This window comes from Dermacentor variabilis, chromosome 1, assembly GCF_050947875.1.
Source record: "Dermacentor variabilis isolate Ectoservices chromosome 1, ASM5094787v1, whole genome shotgun sequence".
NCBI lineage: Eukaryota > Metazoa > Arthropoda > Arachnida > Ixodida > Ixodidae > Dermacentor > Dermacentor variabilis.
In genome coordinates, this window is record NC_134568.1 from 145,906,746 (window position 1) to 145,933,291 (window position 26,546).

Below are 26,546 nucleotides of genomic sequence, written 5' to 3' on the forward strand. Positions count from 1 at the left end.
GGAGTAATGTCACACTGACATTCTGAAGACTATCTGAGCCTGCAGTCAACAAAATACTGCTCCCAACACATGTAATGTGGCGACAGATGCACATGCCTATTTAGTTTGCCATGCTTAATCTTCTACTTCTGTTTCATTGTCACCTGACAATAGTACCGAAAATCGTTCCTGAAGCTTATGTATCCCACAACATAATAAACTAAGTCAGTCAGCACTTGTGTTGCCTTGTCAGCACTTGCCCTTAATCTCAGTCTACATATTCACACACTGTTTCTAGTTTCCCTGAAAATAAGCCACTAGCGCACATTACACCTACTCAAGCTGTCTTAGCAGGCTGTCTCACATGAACAGTTAACAGAAAAAGATGTTATATTTAGAGTATTATGTCATGCATAAAAAGAGCCTTTTCACTTCCAATAACAAGGTGAAAGCATAAAGCCCAGACCCCATGTACCCTTGCGAATGTACGCAAGCTCGTGTCTACGCGCCTTGCACCTGCCGCACCTCGCGAGAAATGGTGGTTTGCATCCACAAAGACGTGCTTCCATGCGCACGACAGCACGTATTCACTGGGCTCACTCATAGACACCTTGGAAGACGCCACTTCGTCTCTCGTTATTTACAGTGTTTCAAAATGATTTGATGTCTATAAACATAACTGTTATATATTTAGAGCTCTTAGATCTGCATAAAAAGTAAAGTAAGCACTTTCTTGCATGATATAAATCTGCTTCACTGCGAGTTGAATGTACTGTGCTGTAGATGCGTAGCAAGGCACGTCAACGCAAGGCAGCCCAAACGCGCAATAACAGGGAGCAGCTATTCACCAATATCGCGCCGCGTTTAGATGCGTACGAGCCATGCCGTACTGTTCGTGCATGCATGGGCAGGCGGACGTGAGCTTGCGCGCATCCACAAGCATATGTGTGGTGTGGGCATAAGGGTGTATGAGCTGGTCGCATGCTTTGTACAACTGCCTGCAGCATGCATGCATTATTATTGTGCAAAATGTGCCTAATCTCATACACTTGAATTATATTTAATGTGTGGGCAACTGCACTTGTGAATGCCACAGAAATGTGTAGAACATACAGCCACAACTAATATATGTAGGCACATGTACTAGAATATTGCACATGCACCTACAATTGACTTCACACTGAGTACTGGGGCTCCTATTACAGCCACAATGCTCTAACACTCCTTTGTTAAAATTAAATTATGGGGTTTTACGTGCCAAAACCACTTTCTGATTATGAGGCATGCCGTAGTGGAGGACTCCGGAAATTTCGACCACCTGAGGTTCTTTAACGTGCACCTAAATCTAAGTACACGGGTGTTTTTGCATTTTGCCCCCATCGAAATGCGGCCGCCATGGCCGGGATTCGATCCCGCGACCCCGTGCTCAGCAGCCCAACACCATAGCCACTGAGCAACCATGGCGGGTAAACAACACTCCTTTGTGTGAAGTAAAATATAACCATCCCTACCAGATCTTTAAAAGAGCAGCAGCATCAAAGGGGTGCTATCAAAAAGCACAGATACAGATGTGGTCATGCAAATTAAAATTACATTGCCAAAAGTGCCAAAACCACGACCTTATTATAAGGCACACCGTAGTGGAGGACTCCGGATTAATTCTGACCAGCTGAGGTTCTTCAATGTGCCCCCAATGCACAGGACATGAGCATTTTTGCATTTTGCCCCATCGAAATGCAGCCACTGTGGTTGAGATCTGATCCAGCGACCTCGTGCTTAGCAGCGTAACACCAGAGCATAAAACATAAAAGTGACTACACAAAGTAGTAGTCACAAAAGACAATAGGATGAAGTGCAGAACAAAAGTATGTTAATTGAGTTTAGCTAGTAAGGAACAAGGTGTGCAAAATACTAAAAATTGCAATAAGAAGTAATACACAGAGCACAATCATATGGGTGAAAAAAATCTGCATGCTCACATAGTCTATGGTATCAATAGAAGTATTTAACAGCAACTCACAACAAAAAGAAAAACATTAATAGAAAGGCAACTAATTAACAGAGAGTAGCATGTTGTGGAATTTTACAGGGTCAGTTTCAATGGCAATATCGGAGGGCAAGCTCTTTCATTCAATGATGTATGACATTATGCACTTGATTTTGAAATGGTGATCCCAGTGTGGAGAGATGACAGGCAGTGACTGAAAGAAGTTGTCATGAAGAGAAGTATGATGATTTGTTTGCGAGTTTATGAAGCAGGCAAAGACACATTGCTTTGCGGTGAAGAGATAGCACTTGTACACTGGCATGTGCTTTTAATGATGAAATGCTAGTAAGATGAATAGACAGAAAAGATGAAGCGAGCAGCCCAGTTTTGAACAGATTCAATGTTGTTGACGATGTATGCCTGACCCGGATCCCATACTCCCAATGCATATTCGAGCTTCAGGCGGATTAGTGTAGTGCAAGCAAGTTTACGCATGTTAACAGAGGCGTGTTTTAGGTTGCGTTTGATGATGCCAAGAGAGCGATTAGGAGCTGCAAGGGTGGAATAAATGTGATTGTTCCATGTTAAGTCGCAATGCAAAGAACACCTAGATACTTGTAAGTTGGGACGAGTTCGACAACTACTATGTTCTAAATGATACGAAGTGGAGACTCGGGCACCTCAGTTCGTAAAAGACAAACTTAGTTTTAGCAAGATTTAAGGGCTTTAACCAGGAATTACACCATGTCCTAATTGTGCCTAAATCATTATGGAGAGTTACAGGGTCATTATCACAAGCTTTCTTACAATAAAGTACACAATCATCGGCAAAAAGTCTAACATGAGACGAAACACAGTTAGGCAAGCCATTAATATACACACAAGGAACAGTAACGGCCCAAGCGCACTCCCTTGATGCACTCCGGATGTGACGTGACTAATGGTTGAGTAATAGCTGTTAACAGAGGTGTAGTGTAGTCTAGATGCTAAGAAATCAGTTATCCACTCTAAAACACGGGAATGAATATTAAGTCCTCATAGTTTAGCCAGGAGTCGGTAAATGGGGCACATAATCGAAAGCTTTGGAGAAATCTAAGAAAACGGTTTCAATTTTGAATCCAGCGCCAGTAGATGAATACAAGTCATGAAGAAATACAGTGAGCTGTGTGTCACAAGAGTAGCCTTTTCAAAAGCTGTGCTGGTATTTAAATATTAAACTGTGATCTTTGAGACAGTTGACGACTTGCAAATGAATGACGTGTTCAGCAAGTTTGCAAATTGTACTAGTTAATTATATTGGTGAGTAGCTAAGGGGTGAGAAACATTCACCTGATTAATAAAATCGGATGACTTTAGCTACTTGCCGGTCTTGAGGAATGGAACTTGTGTAAAGTCATTGCATTGGCAGTACTCGAGAGAGACCCTGCGATGCATTCTCAAGAAGCTTGTTATTAGATCCATTGTGATCTGATGCCGATAAAAGTTATTAGTTTGTTTAGTAAGGTAAGAATGCCCGACTTGTTAATAACAATTTCAGACATGTTGATGTCAGATCGTGCAGGCAAGTAGGGCATGTAGTGACGTCTTTGCAGGTGAAGACTGAACAAAATGTGTCATTTAGTAACTGCGCACACTGTAACTCGGGAACTACATTGCCACCAGGACTAGTTAGGATTTATTATGCGCCAGAGTTACTGAGGGCTATTCGTCAGTAAGGATGCTAAATCATGGCTGTAAAAGTGCCGTGTGTATTTAAGTATGTAGCAATTGGTGTTCATTGTCACATATATTATATATTTGCCACGTCTCGAAATTTTTGTCTGCTTTATTTGCCAAACTATAAAGGCGCTTCTTTTTATTATTGAGGTGCTGCAGGCATTTATTGAACCAAGGAGTAGTATTGTTACCTCTAATGCTAGGACACGGATGCATGTTTCGATAACATTTGCAAAGGTGTTGCTAAACATAACCCAGTTCTCTTTAACAGTTCAAGTGGAATATGTATAAATGAAAGTGTCTGCAAAGGTGACTAATTCAAAGTTAAAGCATGTTCATTCATTTTTTTTTAGCAGTCACAGCTTATCACACTAGATTGAATGGCCAACATGTTGAGCTGTAAACATTGAGAAAGCATTCTCTAAATTTAGGGTGATAAACAGAAAAGAAAGGGTGCATATTAACAAAAGAAAACCTAGGTAAATACATGTCTGTGTATTATGATCAGATTAAGTACTAATCATGACATGAGTGGAAGTGAAATGTACAGTTGCTATGTGAACTCAATATTGACACCATGTACTGCTTTATCTTTTCTGGGTGACCACTTTTCACTGCCTAACAAATGTTATTGCACAGCGCAGGACGTGCCTGCATGTACCGAAACTTTCTCGAATGTTATGGATGGTTCTACCCACAGTCTGTTGTCACCAAACCTTGTGTAATCTGATTGAAGGTCCAACATGCATTGTGTAGAAATTTCTGGAAGACATGTGGGCACCAGCGATTACTTTGGAACCTTCGATGGCTCATGTATAAAAGCCGACGTACTTGACCCGCTGAGCAGATTTTCGACTATCACCGACTGTGTTCGCCGCTGTCGCCGTTCTTGGAGTGTAGCCTGTTTTTGAGGGCACAAGTTCGCTCAATAAAATGCTAGTTTGTCATTCCCAGTTTTGCTGCTTTCTTCACCACTGGTGACGGTGCTAGTGCGTTCATGTACCGAACGCCCCCGCAAAGCCGCAATCTAAGCCCAAAGCCCGAGGACAACACCAACGTCGCCAAGGACCAGCGAGCTAGCCATAAGCAGCAAGAACTGCTACCAAAATACAGACCTCTTCCCGAGAAGACCAGAGCAACTGACTGCCCCAGCGTCCCCCATTCTGCTGCAACCAACCTCGGGACCCACAAACTTTCCATGAATCATCGTATGAAGACCCAGAAACCTGGCTGGAGACCTATGAACGAACCGCGACCTTAAACCACTGAGACTCCGACGACAAGCTGCAACATGTCTTTTTCGCATTAGAAGACACCGCCAGGACGTGGTTCGAGAAAAGAGAAGCCGCCTTAACAACGTGGGACCTGTTCTGAAGCGGCTTCCTGCAGACATTCACAAGCGTCGTACGCAGAGAACGAGCCCAAGCTCTACTAGAAACCCAAGTGCAGCTGCCCAATGAGACCATTGGTATCTTCATGGAGGAGATGAGCAGTTTATTCTGCCACATTGACCCGGAAATGTCCAAGGAGAAGAAAGTCCGCATACTCATGTGTGGTGTGAAGGAGGAACTTTTTGCCAGAATGGTACGAAGCCCACCGAAGACTGTCAACGAGTTCCTTCACGAGGTCACCAGCATCGAGAAGACACTGGAAATGTGGAACCGGCAATTCAACCGCCGCACAAATCAACTACCTACGCTGGAGTTCAGTCACTGGCCCCCGATGACCTGCGCAAGACTATCAGAGTGGTCGTGCGGGAGGAGCTTCAGAAGCTGCTCCCTTCATCACAGCCTCAAGTGGCTTTGATTACCGACGTACACGAGTAGCTCCAACAATTATTAGGAGCATCTTGATCACAACAGGCTCAGAATGACGCACGCTGCCATAGCCCGCCGTCACGTTCCCCCCCTCTGGCCCTGCGCCAGGGCACGGTAACGCCACAAGGGTGTCTACCAAGTTGACATTTCCAAATTCCCTGAGTTTTCCAGGTTTTTCCTGAGTGGCTTCGCAAAATTCCCTGAGTGATGCAGAACTGTGTTTTATGTCAAGACGGGCTGAAACCATATCGCCCGACGCTGTCACTCTCTAGTAAGCATATGGAAAAAAAATTTAAAAACCTGACTTAATCCAATTTGAATACAAAGGAGTAGCGTTTATGTTATTAAAAAAAAGAATAGAAGAGAGGGGTTAGTAAAATGCACAGCAAATAAGATGTCTTCGAAAAAAATTGCAAATCGAGTCAGACATTCTCAAATACAAATAAAAAGGGGATGCACACAGAAGTAAATATTTTCGAATATGAGCCTGTTTCTATCAGCTGATAGCAAGCTCAGTGGAACCAAACCCGAACTTTTTCACAATTGAGATTCTCTCTCAGTAGCTCGTAAGTCAAGCTCAACTGTCCTGACATACTCTCAGCCCGCACACGATGCCTCAGTGTTACTTCCCTGCTTTAAACAGTTTACTTTGGTCCGGGTGAGGGACACCTGCATCTTGGCGTTAGCCAACACTGTTTCTTGAGCTCAGGCTCCTTCAAAGAAGCGGTCGCATATTTCATTCCCCGTTCATTCCTAAATGCGCCGGTCCTTTCTGTTCTCGTCCTCCTTTCAGCCCGCGTTCACCCCATGGACCATTTGAAGCATACTCTTGGTCAGTTTACAGTAAACGTCAAATTTTTCGGACCCCCTAGGGGCCGCGAAAACTTGCTAAAAATCAGGCAGTCCGAAAAAATAAATGCGTCTTTTACTGCCCTTAAGGGCTCAAATCAACACGGGCACGTCCGAAAAAGATCTGCATGCCTGCCAGTATACTTATTAGGCATATCGATGCTCCTACTGTGATAGGAGAGGGCGAGTGCAGCCGTGTAAAATTAAGGAATATATACTGTGTCCCGCCCCTTCTAACGCTTGTTAAGCTTCACCGCAATACTTTGCAAATGCTTCACCGCGTTACACAACTGTACTGAGGCAAAACTAACTTTCGGGAACCAGCATTATGCATATATGCGCCGTGCTTTCCGAGCTTCGATGCCAAAATTATTGCTGATAGCGGAGAAGTGAAGAAACACGGCATCGAACGACAAGAAGCTTAATAGCGAACGTCAAAGCAGCTAGGCCTAGCGTTGCCGCAGTGGCAGCTACGACTGCCAGCGGATCTGTGTGCGAGAGCGCCGGTTCGAGGCGGCGAGGTAATCGAAATGGCAGCGGTGGTGGCTTTGGATAATGCCGCTTCGGACCTGTGGTCACGGCAAAACATCCGGAAAATCGGACGGCGCAGAGTTCTTGCGTCTGAAATTTTAGACATCTGATACATTGACTCTATGGGGTACGTGGTGGTGCCGCGAAGCCGTCGAAATTATCGGGAATCCGGAAAGTGGGTCGTTGACTGTACACTGGCAACTCCTCCAGCCGACGGCAGGGCGTCAAATACGATTCGTTACGACTACTGTGTGTTACTCCAGCCAACATTACCGCGACTTTCGACCCTTTCAATAAAATTACAGCTAATTTTGGTAGACACCCTGGCCACAGTTCCGTCGTCCACCACCGCCGCCGCCAGCACGCCAACCCATCGCCCCGCACAGCATTCCAAGGAAGACTGACGTTTGGCGCGCCCCTGACGGCCATCCACTTTGCTATCATTGCGAGAAGCCGGCCACATCTACCGCTGATGTCCTAACCTCAAGATGGAACTGCGAGGCTTCGCCATCAACACATCGCGCCCGCAACAAGGTGAACGCCCACGTGACATCGCCGACTACCTCGCCGCCACTCAGTGGAGCCCTCGACGACCATCCCGTTCACCGTCACTTCTCCCCGCAATGCCGACCGTACACCGGCCCAGCCCGGGGCCGGTATGCAAGCCCATTTCCCGAAAAATAAAAGCAGCAGCCGATGGAGGTGCGGTTGCTGTTCGTTGAACTGACGAAGATCCTCCGCCGCTGATAAAGACGCCGATAAGATTTTTTTGACGCCATATCAACGCGACGACGCCATACCGACGAAGCCTGAAAGTCAAGAATACGGCGACGAAAGACGACCTGATGACGCGATGTTCCAGCTTGAGGTCAACATGATGCAGCCGTGATCAGACGCCAAAACATAACTGTAACGCAAGACAAAGAACCAATGACCTCAACGTGCTTCTCGATGGCCACGCAGTAACCACCTTAGTGGACACAGGAGCCGACTACTCCATCATGAGTGGACCCATCGCCATTGAAGAAGGTTAAGACTGCATGGGCTCAAATTCGGACCGCTGGAGGACACCTAATAACGCCGACTGCAACACAAAAATTATCGTTCATGACCAGACTTACCCTGCCACCTTCGTTATCCTCCAACAGTGTTCACGAGACGTCATTCTCGACACGAAGTTCTTGAACCAACACAACGCAATCATCGACCTGCAGTCGAAGTCGATAATGCTGTTGGAAGATCAAGCGATACTGCCGGAGAGATTTCGTAGTCACCTTGCCTTGAGTGTGCTCGAAGATCAAGTAAGCATCCCGCCTCACTCCAGCATCGTTATTTCCATTGGCACCGAAACACCTGCAGACGTAGAGGGGGTCATCGAGGGGGGTCGATGTCTACTGCTCGATATTGAAATTTGTGTCGCATGAGGGATTGCTCGACTGCACGGAGGAAAGGTGAAAGTGATGCAGACTAACTTCAGCCAGGAGTACAAGCATGTCAACAAGGGCATGACGATCAGATACATTGAGGAAATTCTAGAAACCAGCAATACGTTTGTCCTCTTGGATTCTGCCGCATCTACTTCGACGACCATAGTTCCCGAATCAGACTTCGACATAAATCCAAGTCTCCCCATGAGTAAGCAGCAACAGCTCAGAAGTCTTCTTCGACGACACAAAGACTGCTTTTCGACGTCATCGACGATTCAACAAACACAGTTGCAAAGCATCGTACAATAGCCAAGAGTGTGCTCGACCACTCCGCCAGAGCCCATACTGAGTTTCTATGCTAGAATGTGAAGCTATAAGGCAACAAGTCCATGAAATGCTGCGCGACAATATCATCCAGCCGTGTAAAAGCCTGTGAAAATCTCCCGTAGTCCTGGTAAAAAAAAAGGATGGAACCTTACCTTTCTGCATCGATTACCGTCGATTGAACAAGATTACGAAGAAAGATGTACACCCCCTTCCATGGATAGACGACGCATTAGATCGGCTCTGCAACGCTGAATACTTCTTGCCCATGGATCTCAAGACTGGCTGCTGGCAAATAGAAGTCGACGAGCGGGATCGCAAAAAGACTGCCTTCATCACGCCAGACGGCTTCTATAAGTTCAAGGTCATGCCATTCAGACTGTGCTTGGCGCCTGCAACGTTCCAGTACGTGATGGCCACGGTTTTAGCAGGGTTGAAGTGGCAGACCTGCCTCGTCTACTTGGATGATGTCGTCGTTTTTTCTGCAAGTTTCGATGAGCACTTGAGACGCCTTGAAACAGTACTAAAGACAATCAAGTCTTCCAGGCTCACTTTGAAAGTGCAAAAGTGTCACTTTGCGTACAAATAGCTGCTGTTCCTGGGACGCGTTATCAGCAAGTCTGGAGTACGCCCCAACCCGCAGAAGACAGCTGCCATCGCAAAGTTCCAGCAGCCCGTCGACAAGAAGGCAGTGCATAGATTCCTTGACACGTGCACCTACTACAGGCGCTTTGTCAAGTACTTTTCACATATTGCTGCGCTGCTGACACATCTAACTAAATGTGATGTCAAGTTCAATTGGGAAACGCGGCAGGCTGACACATTTCAAGAACTCAAACAACGCATGCAGTCACCACCGGTATTTGCGCACTTCGATGAAGATGCCGATACGGAAATCCATACTGACACCAGTAGCCTAGGCCTCGACACCGTCCTAGTCCAGAGAAAAGATGGACTTAAACGGTAATAGCTTACACTAGCCAGTTGCTGTCAAAAGCGGAAGGCAATTATTCTACAGCCGAAAAGGAATACCTTGCCATCATATGGGCTACAACAAAATTCCACTCTTACCTATATGGCAGACCGTTCAATGTCGTAAGCGACCATCATGCCTTGTGTTGGCTAGCGACCTTAAAGGACCCATCAGGACGCCTGGTACGGTGAACCTCAGATTGCAAGAATATGACATCACTTATGGGGAGTGCACTTCGGGACCTTGAGTGACACTTTATGCTACGCGGTGCTAAACGATAAAACAGAGCACACTCGCAGAAAAAAAAGAAAGGCAACCAACCAAAATAATGTTTTTTGAATATGTAGATTAAAGTAAAAAAAAATCTATATTTAGTCAACATATCATAAGAGCATTACAAGTCAAGGCCGGCCAAGAAGAATGCCTAGCCAATCCAGAACAAGATGGTGACATGCGACGAGTTCTTGATCCTGCTTGATTTGATCCTGATAGAACAGAATATCAGCGAGTTCTGTTCTGATTATTTTGTTAAAAGCTGTTCAACAGCTAGAATGAACTTCTGTGTCCTTTTTCTATGCATTACATTTTGTATTGTTGAAACCGCTGGCGGTGAGGCTACGCACTCGACAAGCAAAGTGTGTTCCGTGAACATACTCTAAACGGAGTGCACTCTTCTGCGAGTACACTCCGCTTGCGACGTTTAGATTTGGGAAAGTCCACATAAAACCAAGTGCACTCTCCATAAGTGCACTTAACTTGCCCGCTTGACAGGGGTATAATTTACAAGTCCGAACGAAAACACACTGATGCCGACTGCCTGTCTCGCGCTCCCGTGAACCCGTCGCCCAAAGATGACCAAGGCGATGACGCCTTTTTAGCAACAATAACCACAGACGACTTTGCTGAGCAGCAGCGAGCGGACCCTGGGTTCTTGGAAAGCAAGACCAACTTTGTCCCAAGGATATTTAGGCGTGAATTGTGTTCGTTCTTCTTGCAAAATGACGTCCTGCTGAAGAAGAACTTTTCCCCAGCCTGTGCAGACTACCTCCTCATTGTACCTGCAGCACTCCTGTCAGAAGACTTGCACGACGATCAGACAGCCAGGCACCTTGGGTTTTCCCGTACACTTGCAAGAACATAAGAGAAGTGTTACTGGCCACGCCTGACCGTCGACGTCGCTGTTACATCAAGACTTGCCGTGACTGCGGGATTACTACAGCTGACCAAGCTACCTTGAGGACCATTTCAGCAGATCGTGATGGATTTGTTGGGACCCTTTCCAATGTCAACATCTGGAAAGAACTGGATCGTCATGGTGACAGACTACCTCACCCGCTTCGCTGAAAGAAAAGCTCTGCCGAAAGGTAGTCCAGCAGAAGTGCCTAAATTCTTCGTCAAGAACATCCTGCTGCGATATGTCGTGCCAGATGGCATTTTGCTATCACAACGGCGCCACTCATGACCTGAAATAGTCCATGTGCGACTGAAGCCGTTCTACTAGCGCTAACGAACTTTGGGACTTTGCATAGCTGAACTTTGGACTTTCTTTTTTTTGGATTGTGTTACTTTGGACTTCTTTGTTGTTTTGTTACTTCTGTTCAATAAGTGCCCTTTTTGTTTTTCGTTCTCCTGTTCGTAGCATCGGGATGATGCTTTTTGAGAGGGGGCATTGACATGTGTACTTGGTGCCAAAAAACGTGCACTCGCCAAGAATAAAATAAAAATAAAGAACAGATGTTTCGGGCCTCGTACAGGTCCCTTGATCACAATGAAGAAGTAAGCATGGGCGTGTGGCTATTTATGGGTGAGGTGGCGCAGCGTTCGGGTGTATATCTCGGGAAGATTACCTCACGTCCTGTTTATCATGTGCCTAGTTGATTGGATGTAAAATGATTCTAAAAGCAAACAGGAAGTGTTTCTCTTTTGCGAAGATGGCTGCCAAGTCCCAGTCAATTATGTGTCCGGTTAGTTCGTGACGTTCTGCCAGGACTTGGCGACGTCATTCATGTGTTGTTTCAAGCGCCGTTTAAAATTTCCGCTCTCCCCAATGTACGACACGTCCCACTCCTTGCATGCTATCTTGTATATCCCTCCTGTGTAGTCCGTGCGTTGCAAAGGGTCTTTTGTGCGAACCAGCTGTTGGCCAAGTTTCGGGAAGGCACGTGGGCGATTTGAACATCGTGGCCCTCAAAAATTCGTGCAAGGGCTTCGCTTGTTCCCACTGTGTAGGGTACCGCCACGCACTTCACTGTTTCTTTTGCTGTTTCACGGTGGGGCTTCGCTGATTTGTGGTCCTGCATTCTGAGCAGTTGTAGAGGGTAAACATTGTTCAACAGGTCCCTTTTCACAACCTGTAGCTCTTGGCTACATTTCGTGGGGCTGGAGCTGTTGCAGAATGCCTGGGAAAAGAGTGCTGCTGCGACGGATCGCTTTTGCCCAATTGGGTGCGCCGAGTCGAAGCTCAGGTACTTTCCCATGTGCGTTGGCTTTCTGTATACACTAGTCCTCAAGCCGCTTGAAGTGCTCTCTACAAGAACATTTAGGAAGGGAATTCGCCCATTGTTTTCTTCTTCAGTCGTGAACTCTATACTCGGCTTGAAGGAATTTAGGTGTGCGAGGAAATGTGATGCGTGACGGCGAGGGATGATGCAGAAGCAGTCGTCCATGCATATTAAAAATAGCTTTCGTCGCGTCCCGAATGAAGATAAGGCAGCGCTTTCCAGATCCTCTAGGGCAATGTTGGCGCAAACGACGGACACAGAGGCTCCCATCGCTGTGCTGAATACATGCTTGTAAGACTCCTCGTTGAAGACAAAAGTACGTATTCTGAAGGCGGCATATGTCGTGGGATTCGAATGGCGTGCATTCGGGCAAAGAAGAGTCAGCTTCTAGAAGTTTCCTGCAGCACTCGACCGCATAGTCAATAGGCACACATGTAAACACTGACTTTACATCAAAAAAGATCATGACTTCGTCATCGTCAATGCAGGCGCTTCTTATTTGCTCAATGAAATGAGCGGAGTCTTTGACGAAAGTAGGCGTGAGTCCTGCAAGCGGCCTAAGAATATGGTGCAGGTAGCCAGACAGTTCATACAGTGGCGAGCGTGTGTAGTCCACAATAAATCATACCGGGACATCCGGCTTGTGAATTTTCGTCGAACACTTGACTATGACATGTGTACTTGTATATCTTTTTCAGGTGACCGCTTTTGACCGCCTAACAAATGTTATTGCTCAGCGTGGGACGCACCTGCATGTATCGGAAGTTTCTCGAATCTTATCGATTGTTCTTTCTGCTGTCTGTTGTCACCAAAGCTTGTGTAATCTGATTGAATGTGCGACACGAATTCTGTAGAACTTTCTGGAAGACATGCAGGCACCAGATTAAGTACTAATCAAGACATGAGTGGAAGTGAAATGTACAGTTGCTATGTGAACTCAATATTGACAACATGTAATGCCTTATCTTTTCCGGGTGACCACTTTTCACTGCTTAACAAATGTTATTGCACAGCGCAGGACATGCCTGCATGTACCGAAACTTTCTCGAATGTTATGGATGGTTCTACCCACAGTCTGTTGTCACCAAACTTTGTGTAATCTGATTGAAGGTCCAACATGCATTGTGTAGAAATTTCTGGAAGACATGCGGGCACCAGCAATTACTTTGGAACCTTCGATGGCTCCTGTATAAAAGCCGACACACTTGACCCACTGAGCAGATTTTCAACGATCACCAACTGTGTTCGCCGCTGTCGCCATTCTTTAAGTGTAGCCTGTTTTTGAGGGCACAAGTTCGCCCAATAAAATGCTAGTTTGTCATTCCCAGTTTTGCTGCTTTCTTCACCGTCACTATTACGTGACAATATCTCACTTGTTGGTACTCGTGTGTGTATTTCTTCATTCCTGTTGCAGTTTGATGTTTACGCATGCCATTTGTTATGCCTGTCATTTTACATTATTTTATTTCAACATCAATGCAAAACCAGGAAACATATTTGCTGAAAAAGAAAACTGAAAATGTGTTCAGCTGTACATAAGTTCACCAATAAAAACTTAAAATATGTGTTAAAAATAAAAACCAAAAAAGTTACACCGAACTTCAAAAAAATTCACAATCTAGAATGCTGAACCATAGTTATAACTAAAAATGCTGAGAATCCTCACATACTGTTGCTGCTCTACACTACACAGATACAATCAAAACCAATTACATCAAACCCAGTTAAGTCACATTATTGTTTAGCAAGAACAATTTCTGAATATTGTGAGGCTGCAGTGAAAACACATTGTATAATGTACAATTACATGAAAGAAAAACCATGTCCACACTGAATGGATAACTCAATGCAGCACTCAATAGTCAAGCAAATTTCCACACAGACATGACACTACCATGTCCACGAGGAAGAAAAACAACATTGTTCCTTTTGCCATAGCATGCACAATGCGCAATTCGCTGCAGCTGTGCACCAGATCATGCCACACCAACAAGCCCTCGGAAAAAAAAAAAACGCACACACACGAACATTCATCAGCTGGTAGCATAAAGCGCGTGGGTCCACACACGCTCGTCAATGAACATGCAATTTCATGACATCAGAGTGCTCGCCTAACAGCCAATAAGTGTGTGTGTTCTGGTAAAAGTAAGCATCTTTAGACAATTCAGTAGTAATTTTAGTAAAGCATCATGACTTTTATACCCGATTACACACTCCATCAAACTTATGGGTGCTGTTGTGCGAGTTTGATGTAAACAGATTCGACTGTACACCCATGAGCAAAAGTGTACGGACCACAAACTTGCTGAATAAACAATTCATAATTAAGATGCACAAACTGAAATTGACTAGTGCACTGGAAATTTTGCAATGGCAAGGTTGAACTACAGGCCTCAATTTCAAGTCACATTCATAGGTGGAGAAGCGAATTAGTTTTTTCGCGGAAGCCATAGTTGGCATACTTTTGCCTAAGGGTGTACATAAGCATCACTAAACTATTATGGTGTATGTGTCGCAATGTCAAGCAAACAAGAATTCTGGCTGTAGTACAGAGTCTACAGGCTCGTTCTAAGAAGCAATGTCTCTGTTTCATTCACATGGCAAATTGAATTAAAATTAAATTGTAGGTTTTAACATACTGTAACTGCAAAGTCAATTATGAGGGACACCTGGAGTTCTTTAACATGCAGATAAACCTAGGAGCATGATCATTTTTTCCACCTCACCCCCATTGAAACGCAGCCTCTGCAGCTGAGAATCGAACCTGGAGCGGGTAGCCAGAAGGCATAAAAGACAAACCTTCAACCTCATTGTGCAGTGCAATAATAAAATGCATGATAAACTAATGCTCTAGCTAGTGAAGTCGTAAGTGGTGTCCACTTTGCTGTCTGTCCATCCGATTTTTTTTTTTAAGTACAGCCACACAATCGCATTGACTCGCACTGCTTGCCACTGTTTGTGGTAAATTATGAAAAAGAAAGAAATTTACTTCTGTTAATGCTCTAGAACAAAACAGCTCTATTATTGCAGAATAAATCTTCAATCTCATGAGTACTATTAACATTACATGTAATTAAGCAGTAAATTCATCACAGAACAAGTACCATAGAAAATATTTGAGAGACCTTACTTTTAATGTAATCCCCCCTCACACAATGCTCTGAAGTTTGGAGCCTGTGAGGCGACGTGAATAAATAAATAAACAAGCTACCCAATTATTAAAGAAGACCTGCATTTACCGTTCTCATCAGTTTTGACTTTTTGGGATTATCAGAAGCAAACTAAACTGTTGCCAACATTTTGTACATCGGCCAGCTTAAAAGAAAGGTGTCAAAATGCACATATACTTTAGCCAAAGCCAAGGTTTCTTATGAAATATTTCAGCAAAGAGAAAACATTATCCTAGCACAATGTGCTATGTAAGAGAGCAAACAAATTTACCTGCGCTTTTGCATTTGTGAGCTCATTCCTCAAAGACTCCATATCATCATTTGCTTCTTCAGTCTGCACAGCCATTTCCTAGAAAAAGTATGATTAGACATGGTGATCATTTCAAAAAGAGCTGAGAAGAAACAAGAACCGCTCAGTTCTCATGCTCACCTTAGCAAAGTGCTCATTTTGCTTGACAGACTCGAGGGGCACTGGAACCAACTGTCCTGTGGAATCAACAGCAAACACCAACTCATCTGTGCTTCCAGCCATTTTCTTAAGCATGCTTGAGGAAGGTGTTAGAGACAAAGCCTCAACTTCATTGTGCAGCTGTCCAACGCACTCCAATGCAGAGTCAAGTTCCCCAAGCAGTTCCTTCTGATAATCTGCAGCTTTTGAATTGCCCCATTCATATGAAAGATGTGTGGATGACAGGTTATTGGGGGTACTGTGGGCTGGCTGACCATGACCCTTCGGCGGCCTTAGATCACCAGGAAAGGCTGCTGGATCCTTTGAGTTGTGGACTGACTCTCGCTTTGCTTTCCCAATGAGAGCATCAACGACACCTACTACATCCCTCAGACAGACTGGTAAAACAGAGTACTCAACCCCAAGCAGGAGTGACAGCTGCTGCAGCTTTTCTCCAAGCTCTATGGGAACGGCTACCTGTGAGGCATCTGACCCACTGTGCACATGCCTGGTGCTTTCCAAATGTTCATCATTCACAACGCCACTCTGACTGGGCATGCAGAACTGCAAACCCCTCTCTCTTGCACTGCTCAAAATTTCAATGAGCTCTGGAACAGTACCACTCTTAGGAAAGTCGAATGTGGATAGTTCAGGCAGAACTTCAGACTCCTGCGCCAACTCACAAACAGCCTGACACAAATCCTTCACTTCTGATGTGCACTGAGAGAGATACACAACCGTGGCTGTATCTGATCCATCAGGTGACGTTGGTGATGCAAAAAAGAGTGCTCTCCCACGATGCTCTGGTGTGGATTCCACAGAATTAGAAGCAGGTAGGCTTTCATGAGGCTCGTATGAAAAGCCAGTCAAGTTCTGCTGTTGAACAATCAATTTTTCATGGGCCGCAGCTTCTTTCTCAAAACGATTTAGCTTAGCCTCCAATTCCTTTATAGACTCATCCTTCTGCTTCAGGAACTCATCCTTCTGCTTAAAGGACACAAGGAAGTCTTGCAGTGTCTTTTCAGTTTCCTCTACGGCCTTGTTCCTCTCTGAAAGTAGCTCCTGCACAGAGAAAACATTTCAGGGATTCAAAGAAAAATGCAAATGCCATAGCACACAGTTGAAAAGATATCATTAACAGAGAAAAACAAGAGCAAGTTTTTCACAGCTGTGAGCATAATACAGTTAAACCTCAATATAACGAAGTTGGTAAAAACAGCAATTTGCTTCGTTATGTTTAGATGTCGTTATATTGAAATTTGACCTTTTATCCAAATAAGTACAGTCATCAATGAATTTTTCTTACCAAAAGAGCTGCAATATTTTCTGACTTATCGGGCAATTGGAAAAAGCAAACTTCAATGAGGAAAAATTCACATCGGCGGTACAAAGCGAAGCCAGCCACACTTTCGCGTTCAATCCACCTCCACGGCTGGTAGTGTCACCCGAAGTGGGACGATGCTATCATGGAAAGCACAGGCAATGGGAAGTGAATGCTTCGTCTGCTTCTCACTTCAATGCGTCTCCAAAACTAGATATTATGCAGGCTCCAGTACTAAATGCGTGGGAAGACAGAACGCATGATGCCACTCCATCTCGACATGCCCACTCTTTGCACATGCAGCAGATTACCTCTAAGACAAGCTGCGAAGGGTGCATACGTGCTCAGTCAGGCTGACAACCATGTGAAGCTACGACAGCTCCGATTAGGCGCACAGAGACACACAGCTCCGATTAGGCTTAATGGGCTGGACAGTGTAGCCAGCAGTGTGGCCGTGACAAAAATTTTCCGCCGGCATGCATATTGGTTATTTGAGAAATCAAATATTAGATATTCGATTCGCAAGTCAAATTATTCAAACATTTACCATCTGATGTGAAATTTAATATTCGAGTATTTGCACACCCCCCATAATAAACACACTTCATAATATTGGGTTTCTGAATACATCGTGTTGCATGGACAAGAAGTTACAATACGTGAAATACTTCATTATGTCCCAAATTTTTATATATTTAAGTTCGTAATGTTGAGGTTTAGCTGTACTATATCTTGCATGTAGTATAATAATTTTAGCTTGCTTCGGCTAGGAGAATAATGGTACTAGGTGACACCTGATCATTTCACACTTTCAAACACGCACTTTCTGCACCAGCAATTCAACATACTGTATTTTTCCACATATAACCCACCACCAGGTGTAACCCGCACCCCCAACTACAACAGCCCGAAGAAAAAAAAATTGTGTGTATAGCCTGTGAAAATAACTGCAAACAACGTTGAAATATTTGTAAGAACAGTCTCCATTCGCGGTTGCACAACTTGTCCACATGGTATCTTTGGCTAGCAGCTATGTTCCACCCTTCTTCCACAATGCTGATGAAGCTGGATTCACACAATAGACGTGATCGCGGGCGAATCAGTCATGTGACATGTGACATGAATCAGATCACTTCGCAGCTAGCATTCACACGACAGAGGATGACAGCACGAACGGAGCCGCCCTTGCATGGGCAACGGTGATGAAGCACACACGACCAAGCCAAAAACCCCAGTAATGATTTGGCTCTCTGCCATATCGCGAAGCACTGACCGAGGGAGTGCTACAGTAACAGGTGATGTACGATCACATGATATGCAAGCTCAAATCACAACTTGCTCTGGCTATTTGTCAACTATTAAGTAAAAAATTATGATCCGTAAAGAGGAAGAGAATGGGCAACCATCAAGGAGGGTAGAAGGAAGCTTCCACAAGCCGTGGCGGGGAGAGGGTTGGGTTCCCTAGGAGATAACAAAACTTTGAATGGTGAGGTACCTTGCCTTGAGGTGTGACTTCACAGCAGCGCTCATTAAACTGCCGTGAAGCCACACCTCAAGGCAAAATATGCGTATAACCCTGCACCCCCACATACTATTACTATTGCAATTTCTTTAATTTTCGGTATGGGCTATACATACAAAAATACTTTAACATGCTCCTACCGTGGCCTGAAACGGTTGGCTTAACGGTTGGCTTAAATGTTCTCTATTGATGAATTCCAATGGCAGATTGCGAGCACTCGGCCGGATCACGAACGGAGTGCGTTGTTCCAACTGAGATCACTGTCATCAAATCTGCGAATGGAATGCGTGTGCTCCTGCAGGGGCACTTAGTACAGGGAAATCAAGCGAGAGGGTGCTAGACTAGAGGTGGATCAGCTAGGCCTCATCACCACCATCATCTGAATCATCCCGACATTCCGTGAGTTTGTTTTTCATTCGTGTCGGAAGACTCGTCACTGGACTTGGGAACTTATAGTGCCCGAGTCGGAGCTGTCACTATCCAGGAGAAGGAACAAAAACACATGGCGCAACGTAGCGTCCATGTTTTCCATTTCGTCCATAGCTGCCCGCGACTGGAAACAGGCAACCGTGGCAGGAAGCAGAGGCGGAAGAAGGAAATACGTCACACGGACTTCCGGTCAAGTCTGCCGATTTCGGTGGAGCAAATATTTTTGCTCTGCAGAGCGATCCAGAATCGATCCAGTCCCAATCTGCCATTGGAACACACAACTCACGCTCTCAATCTGCCATTGGAATAGGATTGCTCCATACAGAGCAGAAAAACTTGATCTGGATCTACTATTGGCATTCAACATATGCCTCTGCCACACATAAGATAGCTGTACTCACACAAACGGAAATAATGTTACAAAAGGAAAAAAGAAATGCATGAAGAACACTGCCTCTCATGATGTCAGTGGTCACAGACCCTTCTCGTGGAGTATTTCGCTCTTGAGAAATGAGATCACGCTAATGGTGGTGCACTGCACATTGCCTCAGGCAAAAACATGCAAAAGCGCATGAATGCAAAACCATTACTGCATCTACTGCGCTACTGTGCAATCAGCTGCCAGAAATGCAACAGGGTGATCACTAATGCACTGTGTGTCCTTTGTGCTGCAAGATGTGGAATGGAAGAGGGAAGACCTGTGCAGTAGTTGGCTGCAAGAATAATGACTGGCATAGGGGAGAATGGGATAAATCGCTATGACCAAGTCCATGGACTGCTGCTACACAAGGACTGCCTCTGTTGTCAGCCCTTCACAATGCACGGCTTTCCTCAAGGATAAAAAAAGTTCCCTCATTCACCAACATTGTATCGCTAACCTCCAGAGAAAGAACTTCAATTTCGTAATGTGAACAAGAGTTAATACCACTCGTTACACAGTGACAAAGGAGTAGCACTGTTTGCTGGCACAGCAAATTCCTCGCACTCTACGTTCTAAGCCTTAATTGTGCATAGCAAGGACAAGCCTACTCCAACTGATCACAACCACGCGCGATTAGGCAGAAAATAATCAGATAGCGACTGCACCGAGGAACGTTACTCACTCAGAAACATAAGCTGCTGCTTCAAAGTTATTGGGAAATAAAAAAACGAAGAGCATAGGACACTACAATCCCGATTTAATTCAGAAGCACGAAGTTTGACCAGCTTGGAATATATTTCTAACCCCGCTTCTAGTACTAGCATTGTATATGTTGCTAGGCATAACGTTAAGAGACACAGAGAGCGGTTTGGATCAGAGAGCAAACGGGTATAGCCGATATTCTAATTGACATTGAGAGAAAAAAAATGGAGCTGGGCAGGTCATGTAATGTGCTGGTTAGACAACCGTTGGACCATTCAGGTTACAGAATGGGTACCAAGAGAAGGGAAACACAGTCGAGGACGGCAGAAGAAAAGGTGGAGCGATGAAATCGTCAAATTTGCGGGCGCTAGTTATAATCGGTTGGCGCAATACAGGGGTAATTGGAGATCGCAGGGAGAGGCCTTCATCATGCAGTGGACATAAAAGAGGCTGATGATGACAATGATGATGATGATGTGCTGCTCGCAACGTTACGGCAAGGCATAATAAGCTCAGAAAGTGTTTACATGTCCTATAAAGCTGTGGCCAAAGCTTCATGTCATCCACTCAGTCACCGTCTACATATCCACCAAAACAGAGGTTTGCTGAGCCAAAGCAGCATCATGCACCTCCATTGTAAACATGAAGGCAGCTGAGGCAACCAATGGACGTGTCACCACGTGATCAAACATGGCGGCGCCCATAGGAATGCCGTGAAAAGGGTCTATATTAGAGCAGGCGTTCACCATGAACAGGAGCATTAATAGCAACATCATACGACATTTCTTTAACTAATCACAGAATGGTCCCACTATTAGGGCGTCGTCTCACAAATCTCGTGCCGCAAAAAATTTGCGGCATGAGATTTGCGAGACTACAGTATAAGTGGAGTTATTGCACTAATATGCAGGTGGCTTTCTCTCTCTTTTCACCTCTGCTAGAGCCCTGGAAGCTATACAGGGAAGAAGACAAGGGGGAAAAGCCCTGCACAAATGTTGAGTGTCTTGGCAGCAAAAGGGCTTGTCGTGGCACCCGGTGGTGGCTGCGGTAGACTATGCTATGCAGAACACCACAGCTATGCAGGACACCACTGCTATTTCAGACACCACGTGCAGCAGACACAGATACCAACTGCTGTGCACAGACTGGCAGCGCAAAAAGTGAAATAATTTTTCTGTTGTTTCAAGATTGCAGACATATATAAGTTTTATTTATTTAACTTAAAAGTGGCAATTATGTATTACTGAGAATGTTCTCACAATCATGAAATCAGCTAACAGCAGTGGTTGGGTCCAGCTGCTTGCGATGACACTGCACGACAACATTGCAGAAGCAAGAGCAAGCGACTCATCGCCGTTTCAGATAGATTGTAAATTCCCTGCTGCATGCAGTGCAATAATATTGCAACACGCGTGTGGTATTTGATTGTTCGAACGAGGTGCGTGCGCGCCATCACTCGAGAAAAGAGGAGGAAGAACAAAATGGGCTTGGACTGTGAATCTAACCGGACAGCACTGCAACCACTGTTGTAAATATAACCTGTAAGTAGTTGCTCGTCTTGCTGACTCATCCTTCACGTAACATTGTGGTTGAGGTGGAATGTTCCCTGTCCTCACCACGGAGCTCCGTAGCGGCCGCACCGTCGTTTTCTCAGCCATGGCTTCCGACGGAGCCACCCCGTCGCCACCTACACCCGCGGTGCCAACCACAACGTACATTGCGGTTCCTAGTCTCCGTGATCCTGGGATATTCTCGCCCAAAATGACATTGACGTCGACGACTGGCTCAGCATGTATGAGCGTGATAGCTAAAGCCACCACTGGGACCCTACCATCATGCTTGCCAATGTGATCTTTTATCTGGACGGGACACCGCTAACTGGTTCCGCACTCATGAGATCGAGCTCTCCAGCTGGGACATTTTCAAAGAGCAGCTTCGCAACCTATTTGGCAACCCATCAGGTCGCCAACAGGCTGCACGAAAAGAGCTTGCCACCTGTGTCCAGTCGTCAACCGAAACGTATGTCTCCTACATACAGCAAGTGCTCGCGTTTTGCCGGAAAGTCGACGAGCACATGACCGAGGTTGACAAGGTGGGCCATATCCTAAAAGGCATTGTGGACGACGCCTTCAATTTGCTTGTCTATAATGACGTTTCTACCGTCGACGCCATCGTCAAAGAATGCCGCCGCTTCGAGGTAGCCAAAAGCCGCTGCGTTGTCCCATAGTTTTCCCGGCTCCCAAACACCCCTGCCACGTCCTTTTGCTCCGCTCTTACTGCCAAACACCCATTTCAAGAGAACGTAACACGTATCATTCGTCGTGAGATTGTAGTGGCGAGTCCGGCCCCCCTTCATCCACGACCCCCTGATGGTACTTTTGACCAAGCGGCCCCTACTATTTCCGTTATTCAAGCAGTTGTGAGGCAAGAAATTGCAAACCTTGGCATCCCTACTGCCTGCTCTGTCTCCCGACATGATTCGGCACCCATTCCCATGTCCACAACCTCTAATGACCAGTATTTTGCTCCCAGACCATGCAATCCTGCTGAATGGCGAACGCCACACGACAAACCGATCTGCTTTCGCTGCCACTGCGTTGGTCATGTATCCCGCCACTGCCGCACCACCTGGATGCCACCGTACTGGAGCTCATTCCCTGCTTCTCAACCATACGCCAACGCTTGCCGTTCCTCACCTCGCCGTCTCTATCTTACTTCTGATGCCCCTGACAGCCGCTCCTCCGTGCGATCACCATCGCCTCAACGCCGTCGCTCCACGTCATCCCAACCTCACCGCTTTTCCTCACCAAACCGACGGACGGAAAACTAGGCCATGCAGCTCTTGGAGATAGTGCTGCATTACGCTCGTCCTGTCCAAATCCTCCGTTGATGCTCCTCACCAACACGAACCTAATTGAAGTAGACATAGATGGTGTTCCTTTGCTGGCATTCATTGGTACTGGAACCCAAGTGTCCATAATGAGTGCTCACCTATGTCGTCGCCTCAAAAAAGTTATGCCTGCCATCACTCGAGCCGTACGTGTTGCCAATGGAGCCACTGTTGCCGTCAGGGGTATGTGCACTGCTCGCATAAGAATTGCTGGCTGCCAAGTTCCAGTCCTGTTCACCGTGCTGACCAGTTGCCCTCATGGCCTAATCTTCGGGCTCGACTTGCTGGCGACGCATTCTGCCCTCATCAACTATTCCACCGGTACGCTGTGCCTCGAGCTTCCTCTTCTTTCAGACGTTTGCCCCAGACAACCGAACACCCTCTGCACTACAGCGTTTGTTCGCTTACCTCCAAAAGCCCTAACCTTCGTCGAATTCAACCGTGCCTGATGGCGACTATGTCGTCGCACCTAACCGTGATGTCCTCCTGGTGTGCGGCATCTCTGTGCCACACTCCGTCATAACCCTTGCCGCTAATCAGATGTGTCTCCCCGTCATCAATTTTGGCTTGACGAAGCAAGTGTTACCTGAAGGCATAGTGGTGGCCACGCTCCGGTCAGTGACAGACGGCCACGTCACTACTTTTGCAGCCGACGCGTCTCCAGATCCTCCTGATTACCCGCAGGATGCCTTGAACCTCGACGGCCCATTACGTCCCATAGTTGCTCCGGACCTTCACCTGACCAAGCAGTCGCCCTATATCGCCTTTTGCTTTCCTACCGCGACATATTTGACACTGACAATCGACCACTTGGTCGAACATCCCTTGTTAAGCATAGGATAAACACTGGTGATGCTGTCCCCATTCACCGCCGACCGTATCGCATGTCCACGGCAGAGCAGCAAGTTATTCAGCAGGAAGTAAACAAGTGCTCGCCAGAGGCATCGTTGAGCCCTCATCGAGTCCTTGGGTGTCGCCGGTAGTGCTCATCAAAAAGAAAGATGGCACGTGGTGTTTCTGTGTTGACTACCACAACCTAAACCGAATTACTAAAAAGGATGTTTACCCTTTACCACGAATCGACGACGCTCTTGACTGTCTTCACAGTGCCAAATACTTTTCGTCCATCGATCTTCGATCTGGTTATCGGCAGATTTCCGTTGATGAGCAAGACCAAGAAAAGACCGCTTTTCTCACTCCAGATGGCCTCTACCAATTCAAGGTTATGCCGTTCGGTTTATGCAGTGCCACCGCCAAATTCGAACGGATAATCGACTCTCTGCTTCAAGGTTTCAAATGGTCAACTTGCCTTTGTTACCTCAACGACGTCCTTGTGTTTTCTGCAACATTTGAGACGCACCTTGAGCGCGTCGCAGCTATCCTTGACGTTTTCCACAAGGCTGGACTCCAATCAAACTCATCAAAGCGCCACTTCGGGCACTGCCAGATTACAGTGCTAGGCCATCTCGTCAATGCTTCCGGAGTACAACCCGAGTCGGAGAAGGTTTGAGCAGTAACGGCTTTTCCTGTACCTCAGTCTGTCAAAGACGTTGGGAGTTTTGTGGGGCTCTGTTCTTATTTCCGACGGTTCGTGAAAGATTTCACAGCAATCGCTCGACCACTCACTGAACTTCTGAAGAAAGAGGTGCCTTTTACGTGGGGTTCCCCTCAGGCTGCCGCATTTTCACGCCTTATCACGACTCTCACCCATCCACCAGTCTTGGCCCACTTTGATCCGTCCGCACCTACAGAGGTCCGAACCGATGCCAGTGGTTATGGGATTGGCGCCGTCTTATCACAACGCCAACACAGACTTGACCGCGTTATAGCCTACGCTAGCCGGTTCCTGACAACTGCAGAGCGCAACTATTCGATCACCGAGCGCGAATGTCTTGCTCTCATCTGGGCTGTTTCAAAGTTCCGCCCATATTTATATGGCAAGCTCTTCTCAGTCACAGACCATCATGTGCTCTGTTGGCTTTCGTCGCTCAAGGATCCTACTGGCCGGCTCTGTCGTTGGGCCCTCCGACTACAAGAATATTCCTACACAGTGACTTACAAGTTGGGACGCCAACACCAGGACGCAGATTCTAGAGACGTAGAGGTCGCCTCGCTACCCAATCGAAGAGGCGACCTCTACGTCTGATACTGACACCGACGCCTGTGTTTTCTCTGTTTTTCCACTGCTCCATGTTGCCGACAAGCAGCGCCGTGACCCGTCCTTGCGTATCATCATCAACCGCCTGGAATCGTCACTTGCTGACAGTTCCCTTCGCTTATTCACACTTCAAGATGGCGTACTCTACCGCCACAATGTTCACCCCAACGGCCCTGCATTACTCCTTGTGATCCCTAAACACCTTCACTCGGCTGTTCTCCACGAACTTCATGACCTCCCCACTGCTGGTCACCTGGGTGTGTCACATACCTACGACCGGATCCGCAGACGCTTATTTTGGCCAGGGCTTCCTCGCTCCGTTCGAAGAAACGTAGCTGCGTGTGAGAAATGCCAGCGGTGCAAGACACCATCGACGCTCCCTGCTGGGTACCTTCAATCACACGACATTCTTGTGGAACCATTCTTTCAGGTTGGTTTGGACTTGGCACTTTTCCTCTTTTTACCTCTGGGAACAGGTGGATCGCTGTGGCCACGGATTACGCCACGCGCTACGCCATCACTTGAGCGCTTCCTACAAACTGCGCCACAGATGTTGCCGATTTTCTTCTAAGCGACATGATTTTATTACATGGAGCTCCACGACAACTTCTCACAGACCGTGGCCAGACATTCCTATCAAAAGTTATTGCGAACATCCTGCAGTTCTGTGCCACGAGGCACAAGCTATCTACATCATACCATCCGCAAACAAATGGCCTCACGGAGCGTCTCAATCGCACTCTCACAGACATGCTCGTGAAATATGTCTCTTCAGACCAAACTGACTGGGACGTCGCTCTACCATTTGTCACACTTGCTTATAATTCCTCGCGCCATGACACAGCCAGTTATTCCCCATTTTTCCTTCTGTTCGGCCGAGAACCAGCACTGCCCCTCGACACAACCCTCCCTGTTCACGCGGCACGGACCAGTGAATATGCACTTGACACCATCGCCCACTGTGCCCACGCAAGGGAAATTGCCCGTGACCGCCTTCTGAAATCCCAAGAGAGTCAAAGGCATTTGTACGACCGGCAACCCCAAGACGTGCACTTCCCACCTGGTTCTTTGGTGCTTCTTTGGTCTCCGTCGCATCAGGTCGGTCTGTCAGAAAAACTGCTATCTTGTTAAACAGGCCCTTACCGAGTGCTTCGTGTCATAACTCCCGTCACCTACGAGATCGCCCCTGACGCCCCATCTGCTTCGCAGTGCAGTAATATTGTGCACGTTACACGACTGAAGCAGTGTCACCCTTCCAGTGATGACATTAGGTGCTCCGGGACGTTGCTTCTGCTGCCTGGGGATTATGCTACACGCGTGTGGTATTTGATTGTTTGAACGAAGCGCGTGGGCGCCATCACTCGAGAAAAAGAGGAGGAAG

General features: G+C 46.4%; 1 protein-coding gene across 6 annotated transcripts in view; it reads right to left on the minus strand.

Annotated features, from left to right (window-relative positions):
- LOC142585994 (uncharacterized) overlaps positions 1 to 26,546 on the minus strand; it is a 330,876-nt gene that overhangs the window by 131,088 nt on the left and 173,242 nt on the right. For all 6 annotated transcript variants that reach the window (XM_075697173.1, XM_075697220.1, XM_075697194.1 and 3 more), the window contains 2 exons: positions 15,705 to 16,784; positions 15,546 to 15,623 (listed from right to left, as the gene is read on the minus strand). In XM_075697173.1, coding sequence (XP_075553288.1) covers positions 15,546 to 15,623; positions 15,705 to 16,784 — 1,158 coding nt within the window. The remainder of the gene's footprint in view (positions 1 to 15,545; positions 15,624 to 15,704; positions 16,785 to 26,546) is intronic.